This window comes from Malaya genurostris, chromosome 1, assembly GCF_030247185.1.
Source record: "Malaya genurostris strain Urasoe2022 chromosome 1, Malgen_1.1, whole genome shotgun sequence".
Taxonomy (NCBI): domain Eukaryota; kingdom Metazoa; phylum Arthropoda; class Insecta; order Diptera; family Culicidae; genus Malaya; species Malaya genurostris.
This window is the reverse complement of record NC_080570.1, coordinates 77,229,227-77,252,923: the sequence shown is the minus strand read 5'-3', so window position 1 is coordinate 77,252,923 and position 23,697 is coordinate 77,229,227. Positions and strand designations below refer to the sequence as shown.

General features: G+C 39.2%; 1 protein-coding gene across 5 annotated transcripts in view; it reads left to right on the top strand.

Moving 5' to 3' along the window:
* The window catches only part of LOC131440515 (forkhead box protein O), a 208,514-nt gene that overhangs the window by 127,905 nt on the left and 56,912 nt on the right, over positions 1 to 23,697 (top strand). For all 5 annotated transcript variants that reach the window (XR_009231397.1, XM_058611860.1, XM_058611859.1 and 2 more), the window contains exons 5-8: positions 2,880 to 2,964; positions 3,160 to 3,423; positions 3,852 to 4,026; positions 4,118 to 4,286. Coding sequence is in view for 4 of the 5 variants with exons in the window: in XM_058611860.1 (XP_058467843.1) it covers positions 2,880 to 2,964; positions 3,160 to 3,423; positions 3,852 to 4,026; positions 4,118 to 4,286 (693 nt within the window). In the remaining variant the exon portion in view is untranslated. The remainder of the gene's footprint in view (positions 1 to 2,879; positions 2,965 to 3,159; positions 3,424 to 3,851; positions 4,027 to 4,117; positions 4,287 to 23,697) is intronic.

Genomic DNA, 23,697 nt, shown 5'->3' with positions numbered 1-23,697 from the left:
CAACCCTTACAATATGGATATTTTCGGAACGGGATTGATGAATAGATGTCAGAAAATGATGTTTGAGGTAGTTCTGACATCCAAGATGGCGACTTCCGGTTTCTTGATATTTCTTGAAAACCCATATAATATAGGTATTTTCGGAACGGGATTGATGAGTAGATGTCAGAAAACAATGTTTGAGGTGATTCTTAAATTCAAGATGGCGACTTCCGGTTTGTTGATATTCCTTGAAAACCTCAACAATATGGGTACATTCATTCATACGACATTCTTCTTCGGTTTAACGATTTTCAATTTTTATCAGTTGTCTCTTAGGTCGTTTAGCAGATTTTGTTACAATCTCCAATTGGATATGAGGTCTAGAGATTTAGAGATTTACTGCCTGATGAATGGAATTTTCGCTTCATTGGGCTTTTTCTCGTCCAACAAAGAAGGTTTAAATTCGAGTTTTTATTCTATCAAGTTACTCAAATTTCAGAAGTCAATAGCTAATCCATGTAGAAAAACAGTTTTTAACTTGTCTATCCTCCACCAACTTATTGGAAAACTGATCTCGTAAACAAGTTTGGTTTTCAGTTACATCAGAGGATCACCTTGTAGTTACAATAAGAACTGCTTCATCAATCATTCAACAGGTATTGGAACCCTAAAACACCTTCTCGAAGAAACCATCTTAATAAGTCAGCATGGTTTTAAGTTGCAGGCATTTATAATCCTGATTTGCACACTAGCATCACCAATGCGAGAAATTTTAATTACTGTTTACACTTTTTGATCTATTTTGACTTTCGAAACATTTTTTCATAAAACACCGACAATGTACATCATCAAATGAGTGAGTTGTGAGTTTCTAACTTGCATTATTTTCATAATGTAGACATCTACATTCCGAACAACTCTCTGGAAGAGAAAATCGCTATAAATCTTTTATTTTTCGTAATAGACTATATTTTTGATATTGAAATATTTACCGTAGCAAGGACACTAATTCCATCTGATGGGGTGTTTCCGAAATATAATTTTCACTTGTTGATAAACTTTGAATCTGTCGAAAAGCTATTGAAAGATTCCAGGTGAACCGCGTTATACGAAACCCCTCTGTATACATTCGCCGTTGCTTGTGTACATCGTGCATGTTCGTTTCATACATTTATTCCTCAATTAAATTAAATAATTTAACCTCAATGTACGCACCTTATGTATGCATAAATGTATACATATATGCACGTATATGTGCATACATATATGCACGTATCTGTGCATGTATGATGTTTAAACATATTCGTAAGCACATCAACTTTACCGATCTATGTAGGTATAAAGACATACACATATATGCATATGTTCGTACATATATGAATACATATATATGGTGCGTAAATTAAAGGTTTGGTGTATTCATTTTTTTACCATGTTGCTTAAATTGAGTCGAATAGTGTTATTAGGTTTTGCACGAACATTACATAACCTCACAAAAATGATCAAAATGAATCAATTTTGACAGCTATCAGTGGTTTGTTTATGTGTTCATTGCGTTCATTCCAATTTGAATACGTGTTAATAGATATGTAAACAAACCACTGTTAGCTGTCAAAAGGTGAACTTGATTCATCGGCAGTTCATTGGTAGTTCTTTCTAGTGGTCATCGTGCAAAACCTAATTAGGTTTTACAAGACGACATTACTAATGAACTCGTGATGAACAAAGTTCATATTTGACATGTACCGGTGGTGGTTAGTTTAATTTTCCAATAATACGTATTCAAATCCCCGGGTTGGCGGTTCAATGCATAGGGCGCTGGTCTTACAAGCCATTTGTCGTATGTTCGAGCCCCGACCTGGAAGGATTCTTAGTGTCAGTAGGATCCATAGTACTAGCCATGCAATGATTCTGTACACTAAGAATCGGCTGCGAAGTCTGTTTGAAACAGAAAGGCCAAATTTCACAAAAGGAATGTAATGCCAGGATGAAAAAACGTATTCAAATTAGAATGAACACGTACAAACCAGCGTCAGTTGTCATATTATGTTCATTCAATGAATTTTGCTAGACTATTTGGCTTTTTGCCGCCACTGCTAAGCTCAATCGGGTGAACACGGTTTGTAAATATTTTTTTTATCTGTTGACAGAAGGCTATAACCGTTCATGGTCCATATCGCCAAAATAAAGTATCAAAACATTTGTTAACAATTGGATACTGTATGTTTCAGCGATTTATTACATAAAAGTGACTAGTTGCGAAGTGTAGAGATTTTAAGCTTGTTTGTAAATAGTACCGCTAAACTGTCAAGAATAAATACTTGTTCATTTGAGACATCACGAAAAAAATCTAATTTCTTGTTCGTGTAAAACCAAATAGAACGTATTAGGTTTTTCAAGATGACATTACAAATGAACTCGTAATGAAAAAAGTTCATGTTGGACATGTACCAGCGGTTTTTTTACACGTATAGAAATTAGAATGAACACGTAAACAAATCACCGTTAGTTGCCAAATGTTCTTCATTCAGTGAATTTTGTGAGGTTATGTCATGATAATGCAAAACCTAATTCAAATTAGGTTGCTTCGCATTTTACTTATTTTTTTACGATTCTCTTTTAAGACAGTACAAATTTGAATTTGACTATTATAACTGCTTGAATAGTCGTTCCATGTTAACATAAAGCCTGTTTAATGTAAATCTCAACTGTACGGAGAAAGTTTTAACGCGATCAGCGAAGAAGGGTCGACTTTGATGTCAAATTACTTTTGTTTTATATATTTTTGTATTAAGGAACTTTCGAATCATTCGGGTCCTATATTTTATTTTTTTTTTATTTTACCCTTAAAATATACAAATGTGATATTTTAATGCGCTTTTCTTTTTGCTATACAGCTAATCCACTGAATGATGCAACACCATCACCCAGCAGTAGTATAAGTGAAAATCTAGACTCATTTCCGGAAAGTCCCCTGCATAGGTAAGTACCTAAGCTAGCACAGAACCACGAATTTATAGTTCCTTCCAAACTGCTTGCTTTCAATGTGCCCACGTAGATCTTTAGGAATCAATATTAGAGAATGAATTGTTTAGCGTTGATTTGCTGCTGAGCATTTTGGGTTATTCTCTTGTTTCGTTTTATGATTTATCTGTTTATCCATTTTACAATTATTAGTGGTAACTTTCAACTGTCCCCTGATTTTCGGCAACGTGCCTCGTCAAATGCGAGCTCATGTGGTCGTCTGAGCCCGATACCATCGATAGTGGGTATCGACACCACATGGACATATCCGCCGGAACTAGCAGAACTTGCGGATAATCCTGAAACCGGCCAAACGGTAGATTCGGAACTCAACGCACAAGGACAGGCCCAACTGGATCAGTTAGCCGGATCATTGGCAGATGAACTTACCCTTCAGCAGACTGAGTTCTTCAAAGGGTCAGTATAGCATATATTGTGGATCACTAATCAATCATCCTTATCGTGTAACTGCGAGACTAACGCATCACAATCATTTTGAAATTCAAATGCCGGATATGGGATACAGAGTTCTAAGTGAAGGTTGATAGTTTACTAATATTTTTGTAAAGTTTAGTTGCTTCATAAGAGTGCATGCAGCTTTTTAAAACATTTTTGAAACTATTGGTAGTAGAAAGTTTATAGAAGCATGTTTTGTTGAAACTTTTCAGTCATGTGACCAAATATTATTTTTTTAAGTTTTTGAAACTGTAGTGATTGAAAAGTATTCGATTCATAGTTAACATCTGCATGAGAATCTCATTAACGACGAGACGCCCCTCGACGCTCAATCAAAATTGTTATTATCACGATGTATTTCCACTCTCCTGGCCATACTTTTGGAATAGGTTTAACCAAGCAACGACGCTGCATAGCCAACCACCTCCACCATATCAGCCACCACAACCGTACTCACTACACGCGACGGTGGCCCAGCCTTTCGGTTTCCAACAGCAGCAGAATCTGTGCCCCATCCATCGTCTGCAACAGTGCACTTGTATGCTACAAAACAATACACGCGAGGTATGTACGTCCTGGTCGGTGACCGTGTTAGCTATCTACACACTATTAGGTCGTCAAGATCATACCCCGTACTAATCAGCTACTTTCGCAGAGCATGTCGCCGGCATCTGGAACCGGAATGTCGCCATCGTATCCTCATAGTGAACCGTCTCCAGATTATGCAATGCTTGTGGGGGCGCGTGTGATACAGCGAACGCCATCTACTAGTCCTCCATTGACGCCCAACACCATTTGCGGCATGGTGACGACGCATCAGAACGGTAAGTCAATTTCAAATTGTGGCCATCGGGTGTCCAAGTGGTAACCAACTAAGCGAGTTTGTGGAAGCGGTTTTGTTAAGATGACATTTTTATACTGAACGAAGAAAATTCAATTCCTTTCAGTGAAGGAAAGCAATCATAGTTTGTCAAAATTCTAGATTGAAAACTTGACCTTTAATAGAAAAGCTCGTGTTAATCATCTATTTTTTACGAATATTTACACTGGGGTCTCTTTTTACGCTTATTTAATACGGTTTCTTTTTACGCGATTTTCCGAAGTTACACGATTTTTTTTTCGCGGAGACCTCAGTGTATCAATTCGACTTGCAATACAATTAGAATTGTTAGGAATTTACTTTCAAAGCACATCATAAAAATCTAATTTTTAATTTATATTGCATGGTCGAAGATTTCAGATTGTATAAACAAATATTATCTTTCGGTCATAATTTGTTCTAGTTATTACTTGTCAGTTTATGTTATGTTTCTGGTCGTTGATGCTGTGAGAGTTACCGAATTTACAGAAGGTTCAATTGAATGTAAATCAGCTATGATCAGGAATTGAACATGATAAAAGCTGCCTACGATAATCAACAGCAAATGTATTTCCATGTTTGCGTCGTTACGTTCGGTAATTTTAAATACTCTACACTCCCTCAATAATAAGTCGGATTTGAATCAAAATGATGTGAGCAAAAGGGCCATAAGTTATCTTTGTGAAATCGACATGTATTCCACTTTGTAGCTTTTGACTGCTAATTTATGTCTCAGCACAGGGAAACATTATAAAATCAGTCACCAGCCAACAGAACTTTTAGATAAACACGGAACGACCGAAATTAGCTCTGTGCCTTCGTATTATTGTTTTTGAACTAGTTGATTTTAACAACAAAATATCCAAAATTACTATTAAATTATTTGAAATTGAGAATTTACTTTGCTGTTACGATATATTCATATTTAAATTTCTAAACCGAAACCACTGTCTCCGGGATTCTTTTCGGTAGTATTCAATTGTGACATCTAGTGGCTAGTAGTCATAACAGTGTTAACGTTTTTTTGGTGACAGTTCGCCATATAGCTTCATATTGCAGAAGCCAATTCAACCATTCATATTGGTTGAAAACAACACTTTAATTTTCTCATTGAACTAAAAAATTATCAGGTGTACAACTTTGCTTCCGCCGCTTTTTCGATAGGTGGCTATACCGCCTGAGGCTGGTCAAAATACATAGATGATAATGCCTTTAAAGTGAGTGTGTACAGTGCCTAACGAATTGTCATCGCCGTTTTAGAGACAGTTGTTCTTGTTTTCGTATTATTCACGCTCGAAAATGTCTGTTTATGTGCCCAATTCTCGCCATTTGCGGAAAGTTTAACTTCAGAAACTTCAGAAACTTACGCTGATGCTGCTCTGAGTAAAAGAACGTGTCGGGAGTGGTTTCAACGTTTTCAAAATGGTGATTTCGATGTCGAAGACAAACATGGTGGTGGAAGAGAAAAAACTTTCAAAGATGAACAACTAGAAGCATTGCTTGATTAGAGATTCGTGCCAAACCCAAGAAGAGCTTGCCGAATCCTTGGGAGTGAGTCAGCAAGCCATTTCAAAACGTCTCAAGGCCCTGGGCATGACTCAGAAAGAAGGAAACTGGGTGCCGTACGAGTTGAAACCGAGGGACATCGAGCGCCGTCTATTTGTATGTGAGCAACTACTTCAATGACAAAATCGTAAGGGGTTTTTACATCGAATCGTAACCGGTGATGAAAAGTGGGTTCAATACGGTAATCCTAAACGCAGAAAATCATGGGGAAAGCCCGGGCATGCTGCTTCGTCGAAGACAAAACCGAATATTCACGGGGCCAAGGTTATGATTTGTATTTGGTAGGATCAGATCGGTGTGATTTCCTACGAGCTCTTAAAACCAAGTGAAACTATCACAGGAGATCGCTACTGAACGCAACTGATGCGCCTTAATCGCGCGCTAAAAGAAAAGCGGGCACAATATCAAGAGCGACATGACAAAGTCATCCTCCAACACGACAATGCTCGGCCTCACGTCGCAAAAGTGGTCAAAAAGTACCTGGAAACGCTGAAATGAGAAGTCTTGCCCACACGCTGTATTCCCCAGATGTCGCCCCTTCTGACTTCCACCTATTTCGTTCGATGGCACACGGCCTGGCAGATCAACATTTTCAATCCTTCGAAGAGTTGGAAAAATGGATTGCTTTATGGATAGCGTCAAAAGAGGACTCCTTTTTTCGAGCCGGGATCCGAAAATTGCCGGAAAGATGGGAGAAAGTTTTCGCTAGCGACGGACAATACTTTGAATAATACATCTGTTCTCCAGATATGGAAAAGTGTGTTTTTATTCAAGAAAGTCTCAGCCGGATACAAAACAAAAAAAAATATTGTTGGTAACACTCGCGTTTGCAGTGGTGTCGTTCTCTCGTCGTCGAGGGGGCACACTTCGGTAGTACCGAACATCCTCCCCCCGTTGAGCTCACTCAACAGGTGGTAGTGGCAATAACTCCGGATGATTGTCCTCAATCGGCAAAACAGAAATTTTGCTGATTGAGCGACGATAAGTGGAACCATCAGCAAATACATCAACGGATCGCACCAACCCGTCTTCACCTGGATACACCGCTGTAACCCGTCCAAGTTTCCAATGAAGCGAAGGCAACATTCTGTCATGGAGCAGTACGACCATACCGACCCGTATGTTTGACATAGTACGTAAATTTTTCTTCCGAGGTTGCAGTGTATTAAGGTAATCTCGTTTCCAGGACCGCCAAAACTGTTCACGCATGAGCTGCAAATGCTGCCATCGACTCAATCTAGTTGCATTCAAATCTTCTAATGACGGTTCAGCCAAAGCAGTGAGAGGACGGCCAATTAAATAGTGTGCTGAGGTAATAACTAACGGATCAGAAGGATCGTTGGACACAGAGAACAAGGGACGTGAATTTAGTACAGCTTCAATTTCCGTTAGTACGGTCGAAAACTCCTCGAAATTCAATTTAACATTTCCCACGATACGTTTTAGGTGCGTCTTAGCGGACTTCACTGCCGCTTCCCAGAGTCCTCCAAATTCAGGGGCGTCAGGTGGTATGAAACGCCACTCAATTTCTCGAACGTTACAGAAATTTTCAATTCCCTGGAGAGTTTGTTGGTGGTGAAGCTGTTTGTACAGTTCATGCAATTCGTGCTGGCCTCCCTTGAAATTGGTGGCATTGTCGGAATGAAGCTGCTGAATACATCCTCTACGACTAACAAATCTCCTTAATGATGCCAGAAAAGCGTCAGTACTTAGGTCGGATACTGCTTCTAGATGGATAGCCTTTGTGGCCATACAAACAAAAACGGCTATATAAGCTATAACCAGTGCGGGTCGTCGAGTTCCTTGTTTGACCCAAAATGGTCCTGCATAATCAACACCAGTTATTGCAAAGGGTGGAGACGGGACAACTCTGACTGATGGAAGGTTACCCATCAGTTGCGTTGTGTCAGATGGTCGGCATCGAAAACATCTTATGCATTGTCTGGTAATCTGTCTAACAGTAGATCGGGGTTTCAATAACCAATATCGTTGTCGTAAAGCGCTTATTAATCCACTTTGGCCGATGTGAAGCATTTGGATGTGCATTTCTCGAATCATCTCTCGCACCAGTGGATCCTTGTTTGGTAATATAATAGGATGACGGCTGTCAAATGGCAAATGTGAGCGATCAAGCCGGCCTCCTACTCGAAGCAGACCATCGTGTAAAATTGGATGAAGATTTCCAATCGTTCTACAAGTCTTCTTACAAAGTACACGTTGAATTTCGTCTCCCAGGTGAATCAACTGAATAACTTTGAATATTGATTTCTTCGAGCGTCGCAGCTCAGAAACAGTAAGAGTGCGACTATGTACACGATCAACTGATTTCTTCCGACAATTTTCGAAAAAACGCAAAACATATCCAATGATTCTTTGAACCTTACAGAAACTACTAGATCGAGAGAAGATTGGGAGTGGCTCAAATTTACTCGTTGATGCGGCCAGAACTAGTTTCGTTTCAGGTAAATTCTCATCCGGAACGATTGGTGCTGGTAAAATCTTATAATTTGCATTAGCAAGAAATTCAGGACCGTTCCACCAGAGTTTATTTATTTCCAACATCTCTGGTATCTGGCCGCGGGACACTATATCCGCAGGATTCTTATCGGAACAGATGTACTGCCAAATACATCCATCGGTTTCATTTCGTATTACAGCTACACGATTGCGAACAAATAATTCGAGTTCATTAAGTGGTTTCCTGATCCAGGCTAATACAATCGTACTGTCACACCATAACACAACCCCTTTTATTGGCATTTTCAGTTCAGCATTTACCTTTTTAATTAAGCGTGTCAGAAGTAAGGAACCGCATAACTCCTTTCGTGGAATGGATAAGTCGTGTAGAGGAGCTAACCTTGACTTGCTCGTCAGTAAGAGCATTTTAGCCGTAACGTCGTGAAATATGCTTCGTATGTAAGCACAAGCGCCATACGCTACAGCGGAGGCGTCGCAGAATCCGTGCAACTCATAAGCTATTACATTATTATGAACAACACATCTGGGTACTTGCATCTGATTGAGTATTGACAAAGATCGTTGCAGTTCTAACCATTGTCGGGCATACTCTTCGTCGATCGGTTCATCCCAGTCTGTTTTATGTTTCCACAAGCGTTGTGCTTGTAGTTTGGCAAGAACAATGGCAGGTGAGTATAGCCCAAGAGGGTCATAATATTTGGCTACTTCGGAGTAAATTATTCGCTTGGTAACAACGTCATTTGCAGATTTTTTGATTTGATTAGCGAGAAGTAACGTATCTGTGATTGGATCCCAAAGCAAACCTAGAACCTTGACGACCTTACTTGCTCCGAATTCATTCAGTGGTTCTTGTGTCTCACAATCTTCCAGTGATAAATGATTCATAAAATCTAATGAGTTTGAGCACCACTTATGAATGGGGAAACAACCACGAGCCAGTAACTGCTTCAATTGTTGTTGAGCTTCGATAGCCTCGGAGACTGTATCAGCGCCCGCTATTATATCGTCCATATATACCTTGTTTTTAATGATTTCTGCTGCAATTGGGTAGGCCTCCTTTTCTTCTTTTGCGAGCTGCATAAGACATCGTGTTGCTTGGTAGGGGGCCGACGCTGTACCGTAAGTGACCGTGTCAAGTTCAAGTACCCGCAGCGGATGAGATGGTTTTTCTCGCCAGAATATGCGCTGGTAGTGTTGATGTTTAGGCACCATTAGAATTTGCCGGTACATCTTAGCAATATCTGCCGTAAATGCGATCTTAAAAGTTCGGAAGCGGAGCATAATTGAGTACAGATCACTTTGCACAACAGGTCCAATGAGAAGTTCATCATTTAAAGCCAAATTGGAAGGGGATGCTTTAGCGCTAGCATCGAACACAATGCGGCTTTTCGTGCTTGAGTTGAAAGGTCACAAAACGGCATGATGCGGCATGTAAAAATTCTGTTGGTTGGGTGGATCATCTGCTTCAATAACCTGATGACAATGACCAAGTAGTTCATACTCTCTTATAAAATCAATATACTGTGTTTGAAGCTCAGGATTGCGCAACAATCTTTTTTCTAACATCAGGAACCTCTTTAGTGCTACATCTCGACAATCATCTAACATGAGAAGGGACTCTTTGAATGGCTGTTGAACCACGAACCTGCCTATCGTATTACGTTTATATGTGGAAAGGAAGTGAGATTCGCAGGCAATTTCATCTACGGATAATTTGGGAATGTAGGGCAATTCCTCGATTTGCCAAAACTGTTGCATCATTGTTTCGACTTCTTCGATGGAAACTACGTTGGAATACTGAGGTTGTATATGAGTGGCGTGTGGTTCTTTGAAGACACCAGCAACGATCCATCCTAGGTAGGTTTCTCTCAACTGCGGCAGATTATCAGCTAAAGCCATACTTTTCGCCTTCATAATGTCGAAAAATAGCTCTCCTCCAATTAGCATATCCACCTTATCAGGTGTGTGGAATGCCGGATCGGCCAGGACAACTCCATCAGGAATACACCAATCACTAACGTTGATCTTCATTCAGTAATAGCCGTTCAACCGAGAAGGTTGTGTATAGAAGCGTACAGTTTAATAACGCTGGTTGGTTTACACGCGTTAAATACGACAACGGTTGAACTACAGGTAGAAACCTGTTGGCAGCAGCCGTTAAAACGTATAGTCGTGCTGCATAAGAGAGCCCTAGTGCTGGGCCAAGCTGGTGAAGGAAACAACAAAGGGCGTTTCCCAAACTCTACCCAGGCCGCAATATACAGCCACAAGTGCTGAGCAGGAGAGTGCAAAGGCACATCGAAGAGGAAGAGTGCAAAGGCACATAGAAGCAGGAGAGTGCAAAGGCACACCGGTGCGAAGGCACTTCGGTGCAGAAACATATCGGTGCGGAGCACTAGGAAGAAGGAGACAAGACAACTCGGTCTTTCCACTGCCATACAACACGCAGGTATACACCGGTGACCTGCGCTGGTTACAGCTGGCGAAGACAAAAGAGAATCGGAAATCGTGTGGTGCTGGATGTCAGGTAGCAGTAGCATCACATCCAACAATCAGCAGCCAACAAGAACATCTAGAGCAACGAGAACCTACACGGCAGTGCAACGGAGATAGACAACAATTTCAAGGTAGAAGTTTTTTCTTTTCCTTTTGATTGAGTACTGTGTAGTGTTGGTTTCATTTTTTATTTAAAGTTTGATTAAAAATTTTAATGTGATGGATGAATCCATGGACGTAAATCCTAGCATGAATCCGATACCCCCACGAACGAAAAAATATCAGGAGAGCTCTTCTGGGCCTTGGATAGTCTTTTTTAGACGTATATCAAAGCCATTAAACATTTTTCAAATTAATAAAGGTTTGACATCACGATACTCTTCAATCAAAGAGATCATAAAAGTAAATAACGATAAAATTCGTGTTGTGGTAAATAATTTGAAACACGCGAATGATATTGTCTCTTCGGAACATTTCAATAAAGAGTATAAAGTTTACATACCCTCCAAAGATGTCGAAATTGACGGTGTTGTTACCGAAGCGAGTCTTTCGGTAGATGATTTACTCAAGCATGGTGTTGGTCGTTTCAAGAACTCTATGCTTGAGGGTGTGAAAATACTGGAGTGCAAACAACTGTACTCAGTAGTTCATGAATAGGGAAAGAAAGTTTATCGCCCATCAGACTCATTTCGAGTGACATTTGCCGGGTCTGCGTTGCCGTCCCATGTCTATGTCGATAAAATTCGCCTCCCTGTTCGGCTTTTTGTTCCAAATGTAATGAATTGTACGAACTGCAAAAAATTCGGCCACACAGCTACTTACTGTAGTAATAAACCAAAATGTATTAAGTGTGAAGGGCATCATAAAGATAATGATTGCAACAAGGAAATTGAAAAATGTATTTATTGTGGGAATAGTCCTCATGATGATATTTCAGTATGCACTGCATTTAAAGTGCACAAAGACAAAATTAAGCTTTCTTTAAAAGCACGGTCTAAGCGCACATATGCAGAAATGCTTAAAACGGTCATTGATGTCCCCCCTTTGGAAACCGAAAACGGGTTTTCAAATCTAGAGGAACCAGAGGACTCTGACTCTGACGAAAATAGTGAAGGTAATTCGTTTATCACTACCCAAGGGTCAGTTAAGAGAAAGAAGTCTTCCTCCAAATTACCAAAAAAAGACACCTAAAATTTCATCTTCAAAAAAAGATCCCCGTGTTAAACAAAAAAAGTCAAAACCAAAGACTGTGCCTCCTGGTTTGTCAAATTCACAAACCAATCCAGGATCTAGTACAGAAAAAGATAATAATCCAGTGGGCTCCATTTCACAGCCACCAACAGGATTACTGAAGTTTTCGGAAATTGTTGAATGGATTTTCTCAGCATTCAATATAACTGAACCCTTAAAGACCCTCATAATGGCATTCCTTCCAATAGCTAGAACCTTTTTGAAGCAGTTATCAGCTCAATGGCCAATTGTCTCAGGTTTTGTATCTTTTGATGGATAATTTATCACCCGTCGCAAATGATACAATCACTGTCCTGCAGTGGAATTGTCGAAGCATCATGCCAAAACTTGATTCATTTAAAATATTATTGCATAGTCAAAAATGTGATGTATTTGCTTTATGCGAAACATGGCTTACTTCAAACATAGCTTTAAATTTTAATGATTTTAACATTATACGTCTCGATAGAGACTCTCCGTATGGTGGAGTGCTTTTGGGAATTAAGAAATGCTATTCCTTTTATAGATTAAACATCCCTTCAACTTCTAGTATAGAAGTTGTTGCTTGCCAAATAAACATAGCTTCGGTTTATATTCCTCCAAAAGCACAAGTTGGACAGCAACAGCTTAATGAAATGGTTGAAGCCCTTCCTGCACCACGATTGATTCTGGGGGATTTAAATTCGCACGGTATTATGTGGGGTTCCGTTTACAATGATAGCAGATCATCTTTAATACAAAACATTTGTGACAATTTTAGCATGACGGTATTAAATATGGGTAGCATGACACGGATCCCAAGACCTCCGGCACGCCCAAGTGCATTAGATCTATCTCTTTGCTCAACATCAATTCGACTAGATTGCACCTGGAAAATACTGCCTGATTTACACGGTAGCGATCATTTACCAATCATCATCTCAATTAGCAGTAGCAATTGCATTGCTACTTCCGCTAGTATTCCATATGATTTGACAAAAAATATCGACTGGATTAAATACCAAAGTAGTATCTCTAGTATTTTGAATTCAATGGAAGAGCTCCCTCCACTTGAAGAATATGACTTCCTCATTTGTTCGATTCTGGAGGCAGCAGAACAATCCCAAACTAAACGCTTTCCTGGGCCAACGACTAACAGAAGGCCTCCCAACCCATGGTGGGACAAAGAGTGCTCAGAGGCTAAACTCGCAAAACAAAATGCTTGCAAGACGTTTCTAAAACGGGGAGGAGGAACTCCTCAGAATTTTGAAAAACTTATGGTTTTAGAAACCAAGTACAAGAGCATACTTCGAGCCAAAAAATGTAGCTATTGGAGACATTTTGTCGAAGGTTTGTCAAGAGATACCTCAATGAGCACTCTTTGGAACACGGCCAGACGAATGAGGAATCGTACCGTGGGCAATGAGAGTGATGAATACTCGAACCGATGGATATTTGACTTTGCTAGGAAAGTTTGCCCAGATTCTGTTCCTACGCAGAGCATTATACGGGAATCTCCTCCAAATAATGGTTTTATTAATAACCCATTTTCAATGATGGAATTTTCTATAGCACTCTTGTCTTGTAACAATAACGCTCCAGGGTTGGACAGAATTAAATTCAACTTGGTGAAGAATCTGCCCAACCTCGCAAAAAGACGTTTGTTGGAATTGTTCAACAAGTTTCTTGAGCAAAATATTGTTCCACCTGACTGGAGACAAGTGAAAGTTATCGCCATTCAAAAACCGGGGAAACCAGCTTCCAATCACAACTCATATAGACCCATTGCGATGTTGTCCTGCATCAGAAAATTGTTCGAAAAAATTATTCTACGACGTCTCGACACTTGGGTCGAGACGAACGGTTTGTTGTCAGATACTCAGTTTGGCTTCCGTAGAAATAAAGGGACGAATGATTGCCTTGCATTACTTTCGTCTGACATCCAAATTGCCTTCGCTCAAAAGCAACAAATGGCATCTGTATTTTTAGACATTAAAGGAGCATTTGATTCAGTTTCCATTGATGTTCTTTCAGACAAGCTTCACCAAAATGGACTCCCAGCGGTTATAAATAATTATTTGCACAACCTTTTGTCAGAGAAACACATGCATTTTTCACATGGCGATTTGGCAACACTCAGAAATAGTTACATGGGTCTCCCGCAAGGCTCATGCCTCAGTCCGCTCCTCTATAATTTTTACGTAAATGACATTGACAGCTGTCTAGTAACCCCATGTACACTAAGACAATTGGCAGATGATGGCGTGGTTTCAGTTACTGGACCCAAAGCTATTGATCTGCATAAACCATTGCAAGATACCTTAGATAACTTGTCCGATTGGGCTGTTCATCTTGGTATCGAATTCTCTGCGGAGTTAACAGAGTTAGTCGTCTTTTCAAGAAAGCATGATCCCGCGCAGCTTCAGCTCCATATGATGGGAAGAATGATCCAACAGGTTTTAACTTTTAAATACCTCGGGGTGTGGTTCGATTCCAAATGCACGTGGGGAGGACACATTAGGTTTCTGATAACAAAATGCCAACAAAGAGTAAATTTTCTTCGAACAATAACAGGATCTTGGTGGGGTGCTCATCCGGAAGATCTAATAAAATTGTATCAGACAACGATACTTTCAGTGATGGAATATGGATGCGTTTGCTTTCGTTCCGCTGCAAACTCTCATATTATCAAACTGGAGCGAATTCAGTATCGTTGTTTGCGAATTGCTTTAGGGTGCATGCATTCGACACATACAATGAGTCTTGAAGTTCTGGCGGGAGTTCTTCCATTAAAAGATCGATTTTGGGAGCTTTCATCACGCCTGCTAATAAGATGTGAGGTGCTGAATCCCATGGTAATTAATAATTTCGAACGACTAGTCGAGCTTCGATCTCAAACAAAATTCATGACAGTATATTTTAACCATATGTCACAGGAAATCAACCCTTCAAGATATATTCCTATCCGTGTCAGCCTCCTAAATGTCCCTGACTCAACTTTATTTTTCGATACATCCATGCAGCGCGAAGTGCGTGGAATCCCGGATCATCTACGCTCGACGGAAATCCCAAAAATATTTTCAAGTAAGTTCAGGCATATTGACTCTGAGAAAATGTTTTATACGGACGGATCGCGAATTGAAGAAGCGACAGGGTTTGGTATGTTCAACAATAATGTTTCGGCCTCATTTAGGCTTCAAGAACCTGCATCTGTTTATATAGCAGAGCTAGCAGCAGTTCAATATAGTTTGAGTGTAATCGTCACATTAATTCCAAACCATTATTTCCTCTTCACAGATAGTCTGAGTGCAATTGAAGCCATTCGCTCAAACATGACTGGCAAGACTGAACCGTTTTTCCTGGGCAAAATAAAACAGTGCCTGAACGACATATTGAACAATAATTATCTAATCACTATAGTCTGGGTCCCGGCTCATTGCTCCATTCCTGGCAATGAAAGAGCCGATATTTTAGCCAAACGTGGTGCTATTGAGGGTGAAATTTATGAGAGACCAATTGCTTTCAACGAATTCTATAGCTCGTCTCGCCAAAGAACACTTGCCAACTGGCAAGCTTCTTGGGATAAAGATGATCTGGGTCGGTGGATGCACTCAATTATTCCGAAAATATCGACAAAGGCATGGTTCAGGGGACTGGATGTGAGTAGAGATTTCATTCGTGTGATGTCTAGACTCATGTCCAATCACTACACGTTAGATGCACATCTCCTTCGAATTGGGCTCTCCGAGACTAATCATTGTGCTTGTGGCGAAGGTTATCGAGATATTGATCATGTCGTTTGGACATGCGTGGAGTATCGTGATGTCAGATCTCAACTAATAAATTCGTTGCGTACCCAAGGTAGACTATCCAATATCCCAGTTCGAGACATTCTTGCTTGTCGTGACCTTTCATACATGAAACTTATTTATCATTTCATAAAGAAAACTGGAGTTTCAATTTAATAAAGGCCCCTTTCAAGACTTAGTTCTGATCCCAGCTGCGTCCATGAGTTCAACCAATAGCTAAATTAGAATAAAAATAATGTAATGATACAAACAAACTCGAAACAGTTTATGAAATTATTAACAAAATGTCTGAAAATAACAGCTTATTTTATAATTTATAGAAGTTAATCGTTTGGTTCAAATAATATTTCCGAGTAGATTTCATAATTAATGACGAGTTACCTAAGATGATATTTAAGTAATAAGAGAATATGTTTTAATAAATGCAAAACGTTGTGACTATGTTAGAATTAAATTAGGATAAGAATATTATGTAAAACTGATGCTACGGCGAAGAAAAACTTATGTAAACTGCCTTAAGAAATAAACGTATTTATGAAAAAAAAAAACGTTGATCTTGGTGTTCGGGATTTTTCCAGTCACTTTGGGTGTGACCAGACACTCTAAGGAACAGGAGAATTTCGATACCCTGGATCGAAACTTTACCAGGACTTTATCACGGGCGTGGCTTCGCAACTCATTTATGCCAGTTATGGGAATGTTGACGCGATGCTTCTTGAGACCTAACCTATTGGCCATTTGTTCTGTAATAAAGTTGACTTGGGAGCCGCTATCGAGAAGAACGCGACATGAATGAAGTTGGCCAGTCGTGTCAAAAGCTTCTACTACAGCGGTAAGCAGCAGAACTGTCCTTGTGTTGCTAGTAAAGTAACTTGAACAGGATGTGGACACTTGGTTGTTTACTGGATCAGGAATCTTCGTTTCATCGGAGGGCACCGGCTGCAACATGGATGCATTGGTTATCACTGATGACTCAGGTTGGAATTCTCGTTCAGACACTACGGCTACATCTTCATGCAATAAAGTGTGATGGCGGGCTTCACACTTGCGACATGATTTCGGAGAAGAACACGTTCTGGTGATATGACCTTTTCGTAGGCAATTGTAACAAAGTCCAGCAGATCGTACCTTCTCTCTCTTTTGTGTGGTAGATAAATTTAAAAATATTGAGCACTGAAAGTTTCGATGGGATTCACCGCAAAAATCGCAAATTGTTTCAAATGTCGTTGAATTAGCTGCGGCTGCATGGCTTTTCTGAATTACTCTCGGAATCAAAGTGGTTAGCTTGGGCTCGCTCATCGATGGGGCTTGCAGCTGGAACGCAATATCACAATTTTCCAGAATTTGGGCTCGGGACATTAGAAAGTTAATAGTTGGTTCGTATTTTGGAAGTTCGCCTTTTCTTTGTGTTGACTCCCAGGCTTTTCGTGTTGACTTATCAAGGGAATTTGCAATCAAGAACACGATCATGTGTTCAGACACTCCAGAAATTTCCTGCTTAAGATAACGTAAGCTCTCTACATGGCGGGTAACATCGTTCACCAATGATTGCAACTCTTTATGTAATTCAGATGTCATTACCTTGAGCGATAATAAACTTTGGAAGTGGTTTTCAACGATTACACGTATATTTTCGAATCGCTCCGTGAGAATGGACCAAGCATGCTGATAGTTTCCATCACTTAACACCTTCGCATCAAGGACTCCGGCAGCTTCCCCGACTAGAGCCTTCTCGAGATGATATAGTTTCATAGCATCTGTATCTCCTGAGTTTGCCATTATATCCAAAAATATGGCCTTGAACTTTGGCCAAGCAGCGTAGCTGCCATCAAATGTTGGAATAGGAGCTTTTAAGGGTTGTTGTTGGATGATAAGTTGGGGACTTGTATTAGTTGCCGTAGTTGATCGGTCCTTCGCCACCAATAATAATTCCTCCACATTAGTTGATACGAGATCAAAGAGATCCTCGAATTCTTGATATACTTGCGCCTGTCGATCGATGGCCGTATCTGAAATGAGCGCCATTACTTTGCTGTGAAAACTATTGTATTCCTGATAAGCAGCAGATAATTTGTGCTGCATAACCGTTAACAGTGCTGCAGATGGTTGTCCTTGATTAAGCATGGTCCGCTGGATGCTGAAAATTCGTTGTTTCACTTGTTCTCGTTGACGAAAAATAACTGTTAATTCCTTCGGCTCTGCAACAGCTTGTGGCTCTGTATCTGAGAACCCTCTAAAAGATTCGTCATCTTCGGATTGACTGCTATCTGCATCATCTTCAATATTATTTTTTCACCTACACCGTCTCTTGGCACCAATGAATGTTCTACTGACATTTTACAGTAACGTGATAGTTCAACTTTACGGGAATAAAACAAATACGCGTCACATTTTTGTACATCCGAATAAACTAATTTTATCGCCAACATGCTGATTTCGGTCTTTCCGTGCAAATAAAATTCAGCTTTAGAAACTTTAATCAATCAAGATATTAAGGTATAGAAATATCATTCAGAAGGCAGTAAAATTCATCTTAAGTAGTTTCAGGTGTGCTATTGCATTAGCCACCATGGTATTTGTTACATTTTCATGTAAACAGAACGTTTCTGAAGCATTTCGAAGTTAGCAAAAACATTCTCATGCTTGCGTCGAGTGTATTTGGTGGACTTACACACCATCGGTAGAGTCAAGTAAAGTGCTGGTGCATGTCGGAACACGTTTGTTATTTAGGGAAAAGTTCGTATCGTACGATTGATGACGTATATGCTACGCGAAGAAATTGAGAGAGATTCGGGTGAATCTTCAGATTCACTACGAAGTTAACATTTAGTACTAAAACCCTTCGAAAAAAAAATAACAAAAATATTGATAAATGTTGCATACAGTATTTATTGCCTTTGGCATCTTTGGGCAAAGGTTTCTATTTCGCTGGAATTCTATTAAAAGATATGTAAATCTTTATTTTGAAGCAAGATCTGCAAGAGAAAATCCATATAGAAAAGTGTTAGTTGCTGATGGAGTGTGTGGTAGTGCAAGGAAACTGAAACCAAATTAGCAGTTCTCAGTAAAATGGAAAAGGTTTTGTTCGAAGTTTCTACTTTTTTTGAATTACCATTCTAAGCAGAAATGAATGATTTGTTTCATTTTTAACTATATGAAATTGATGATGGAACTTTTTTTACTCACACATTATTGACATTACCTATACGCTTGCAAGGTGTCTTTCCCCTTAAGTAGTTAAGAAAACGGCAAGTAGAAACACCGTAGGTCTGGTATAGGGATATGAAATAGTTAAAGTGTTGTAGCAAGAATAGTAGACGTTTTAACGCGAACTAATTTAACAGCGGTCTTTCAATTTTCTGATAAAAACAGGAATTGTGATTCAAACTGTAGTTACTCAAAGACGATTGATGAAAATATATAAACACCGTAAGAGAACTCTTGTTTATTTTCTAGTTCCGCTCGTGAAATTTCTCCTCCCGGTTTTGCAACGGAAAAGCACACACAAGTTTGGAAAAACTACAACATAAATATTTTACTGACAAAAACCATTATTATAGTACTTACTGCTAGAAAAAAGTTGTTCATCAAAATGATTCGCTGCGTCCCAAAATTACTTCGCGGAACTCCAGGGGTTCCGTAGCGTCTACACAATTGAAGGAGCAAAACTCTTTGCAGGCATATGAGTAATGTCAACAATGTGTGCATGAAAACAAATTCCGGCGCTTCTTTTCCTGATTTTAATCAATAAATCTTCCATATGATTGAAAAATAAATCAATCAGTTCACTCTGCTTAAAATTGCAATTCAAGAAAAACAAAAATCTTAGTCTAAAACTCTTCCGTTTTTCTGAAAACTGTCCGAGAAGAATTGACTCAGTTTCTGCTTACTTTCACTGACAGATTTGATTAGCAACGAACAGGTTTTGAAAGTCCGTGTCCATCGTCATTCACCAATTTTTTCAAATTTTGCACACATTTTCTATATATAAAAAACCAGACCCCAACGTTTTCGTTGTTTGTTACTTTGGGCAGGTTTAACAACTACAAAATGACGGAGTTTTTCGTGAAAAATCGTAGTTTTCACTTAGAACAACCCAAAAATTTAAAAAAAAAACTAAAAAAATCAAACAGACGTTTTGACATTTTTAACACTTATCACTCTGTGTTTTCGGAAACAAAAATCGGCCACCGATAAAATTGAAGAATTTAAGCATTCATTTTACTCCAAGCTTGTGAAAATCATCTCTTAGGAAACATTGCGGATTCAATGAACTGAGTCGAATGCTATATCACTATTTCCAATATTTATTAGTCGAGTTTTGAAGCTTTTGCCTTACCTTTCTTTGTTCATAAGAGAAAAAGTGCAAAATCATCTTGAAAAATATTTGTTTTCAATTTAAAATTAATATTTGAATAAAAACTTTACTTAAGTAGGAATTACTTATGAACGTTCTCAAATTTAAAATTTAGGCAGTCATTTCAAAATCAAATATCCAATTATTGTTTTCAAAAGCATCTTCAGGTATGTGATATTGGAAAAAATGCCTATTACTGCTCTTTATTGAAGCATAGCATTTTTCGGCTTGAAAGTCAAAAACATGATCGACAAAAGTGTTTGAACGCTTTTTTCAATTCTCTAGTATAGTTTTACCTGAAATGTAACGGCCCTTAATATAATATCTGGACTTGCTACAATCTTAATAAAATCTGAATGTTTGCTTCTGACTTGGAATCATATTTATAGCATAATGAGATATAAATGTTAAGATCACATATAATTTTGATAGAATCAGGTTATGCTCTGTTGATCGGGAAGCGTAACGTGACTGCAACGAACGTAGTTTCTTGGCATCAGTTTCTTTTCAAAGGTGAAACCAGACAAACTGCAGACTCCGAATCAGATAGTGATACTGACAACGATGAAACATTTGTAAATTCAAAATAAAGGACAACTAATTTAATAAATATCGCCCATCAGACTCGTTTCGAGTGACATTTGCCGGGTCTGCGTTGCCGTCCCATGTCTATGTCGATAAAATTCGCCTCCCTGTTCGGCTTTTTGTTCCAAATGTAATGAATTGTACGAACTGCAAAAAATTCGGCCACACAGCTACTTACTGTAGTAATAAACCAAAATGTATTAAGTGTGAAGGGCCTCATAAAGATAATGATTGCAACAAGAAAATTGAAAAATGTATTTATTGTGGGAATAGTCCTCATGATGATATTTCAGTATGCACTGCATTTAAAGTGCACAAAGACAAAATTAAGCTTTCTTTAAAAGCACGGTCTAAGCGCACATATGCAGAAATGCTTAAAACGGTCATTGATGTCCCCCCTTTGGAAACCGAAAACGGGTTTTCAAATCTAGAGGAACCAGAGGACTCTGACTCTGACGAAAATAGTGAAGGTAATTCGTTTATCACTACCCAAGGGTCAGTTAAGAGAAAGAAGTCTTCCTCCAAATTACCAAAAAAGACACCTAAAATTTCATCTTCAAAAAAAGATCCCCGTGTTAAACAAAAAAAGTCAAAACCAAAGACTGTGCCTCCTGGTTTGTCAAATTCACAAACCAATCCAGGATCTAGTACAGAAAAAGATAATAATCCAGTGGGCTCCATTTCACAGCCACCAACAGGATTACTGAAGTTTTCGGAAATTGTTGAATGGATTTTCTCAGCATTCAATATATCTGAACCCTTAAAGACCCTCATAATGGCATTCCTTCCAATAGCTAGAACCTTTTTGAAGCAGTTATCAGCTCAATGGCCAATTGTCTCAGGTTTTGTATCTTTTGATGGATAATTTATCACCCGTCGCAAATGATACAATCACTGTCCTGCAGTGGAATTGTCGAAGCATCATGCCAAAACTTGATTCATTTAAAATATTATTGCATAGTCAAAAATGTGATGTATTTGCTTTATGCGAAACATGGCTTACTTCAAACATAGCTTTAAATTTTAATGATTTTAACATTATACGTCTCGATAGAGACTCTCCGTATGGTGGAGTGCTTTTGGGAATTAAGAAATGCTATTCCTTTTATAGATTAAACATCCCTTCAACTTCTAGTATAGAAGTTGTTGCTTGCCAAATAAACATTAAAGGCAAAGATATTTGCATAGCTTCGGTTTATATTCCTCCAAAAGCACAAGTTGGACAGCGACAGCTTAATGAAATGGTTGAAGCCCTTCCTGCTCCACGATTGATTCTGGGGGATTTAAATTCGCACGGAATGATGTGGGGTTCCGTTTACAATGATAGCAGATCATCTTTAATACAAAACATTTGTGACAATTTTAGCATGACGGTATTAAATATGGGTAGCATGACACGGATCCCAAGACCTCCTGCACGCCCAAGTGCATTAGATCTATCTCTTTGCTCAACATCAATTCGACTAGATTGCACCTGGAAAATACTGCCTGATTTACACGGTAGCGATCATTTACCAATCATCATCTCAATTAGCAGTAGCAATTGCATTGCTACTTCCGCTAGTATTCCATATGATTTGACAAAAAATATCGACTGGATTAAATACCAAAGTAGTATCTCTAGTATTTTGAATTCAATGGAAGAGCTCCCTCCACTTGAAGAATATGACTTCCTCATTTGTTCGATTCTGGAGGCAGCAGAACAATCCCAAACTAAACGCTTTCCTGGGCCAACGACTAACAGAAGGCCTCCCAACCCCTGGTGGGACAAAGAGTGCTCAGAGGCCAAACTCGCAAAACAAAATGCTTGCAAGACGTTTCTAAAACGGAGAGGAGGAACTCCTCAGAATTTTGAAAAACTTATGGTTTTAGAAACCAAGTACAAGAGCATACTTCGAGCCAAAAAATGTAGCTATTGGAGACATTTTGTCGAAGGTTTGTCAAGAGATACCTCAATGAGCACTCTTTGGAACACGGCCAGACGAATGAGGAATCGTAACGTGGGCAATGAGAGTGATGAATACTCGAACCGATGGATATTTGACTTTGCTAGGAAAGTTTGCCCAGATTCTGTTCCTACGCAGAGCATTATACGGGAATCTCCTCCAAATAATGGTTTTATTAATAACCCATTTTCAATGATGGAATTTTCTATAGCACTCTTGTCTTGTAACAATAACGCTCCAGGGTTGGACAGAATTAAATTCAACTTGGTGAAGAATCTGCCCAACCTCGCAAAAAGACGTTTGTTGGAATTGTTCAACAAGTTTCTTGAGCAAAATATTGTTCCACCTGACTGGAGACAAGTGAAAGTTATCGCCATTCAAAAACCGGGGAAACCAGCTTCCAATCACAACTCATATAGACCCATTGCGATGTTGTCCTGCATCAGAAAATTGTTCGAAAAAATTATTCTACGACGTCTCGACACTTGGGTCGAGACGAACGGTTTGTGGTCAGATACTCAGTTTGGCTTCCGTAGAAATAAAGGGACGAATGATTGCCTTGCATTACTTTCGTCTGACATCCAAATTGCCTTCGCTCAAAAGCAACAAATGGCATCTGTATTTTTAGACATTAAAGGAGCATTTGATTCAGTTTCCATTGATGTTCTTTCAGACAAGCTTCACCAAAATGGACTCCCAGCGGTTATAAATAATTATTTGCACAACCTTTTGTCAGAGAAACACATGCATTTTTCACATGGCGATTTGGCAACACTCAGAAATAGTTACATGGGTCTCCCGCAAGGCTCATGCCTCAGTCCGCTCCTCTATAATTTTTACGTAAATGACATTGACAGCTGTCTAGTAACCCCATGTACACTAAGACAATTGGCAGATGATGGCGTGGTTTCAGTTACTGGACCCAAAGCT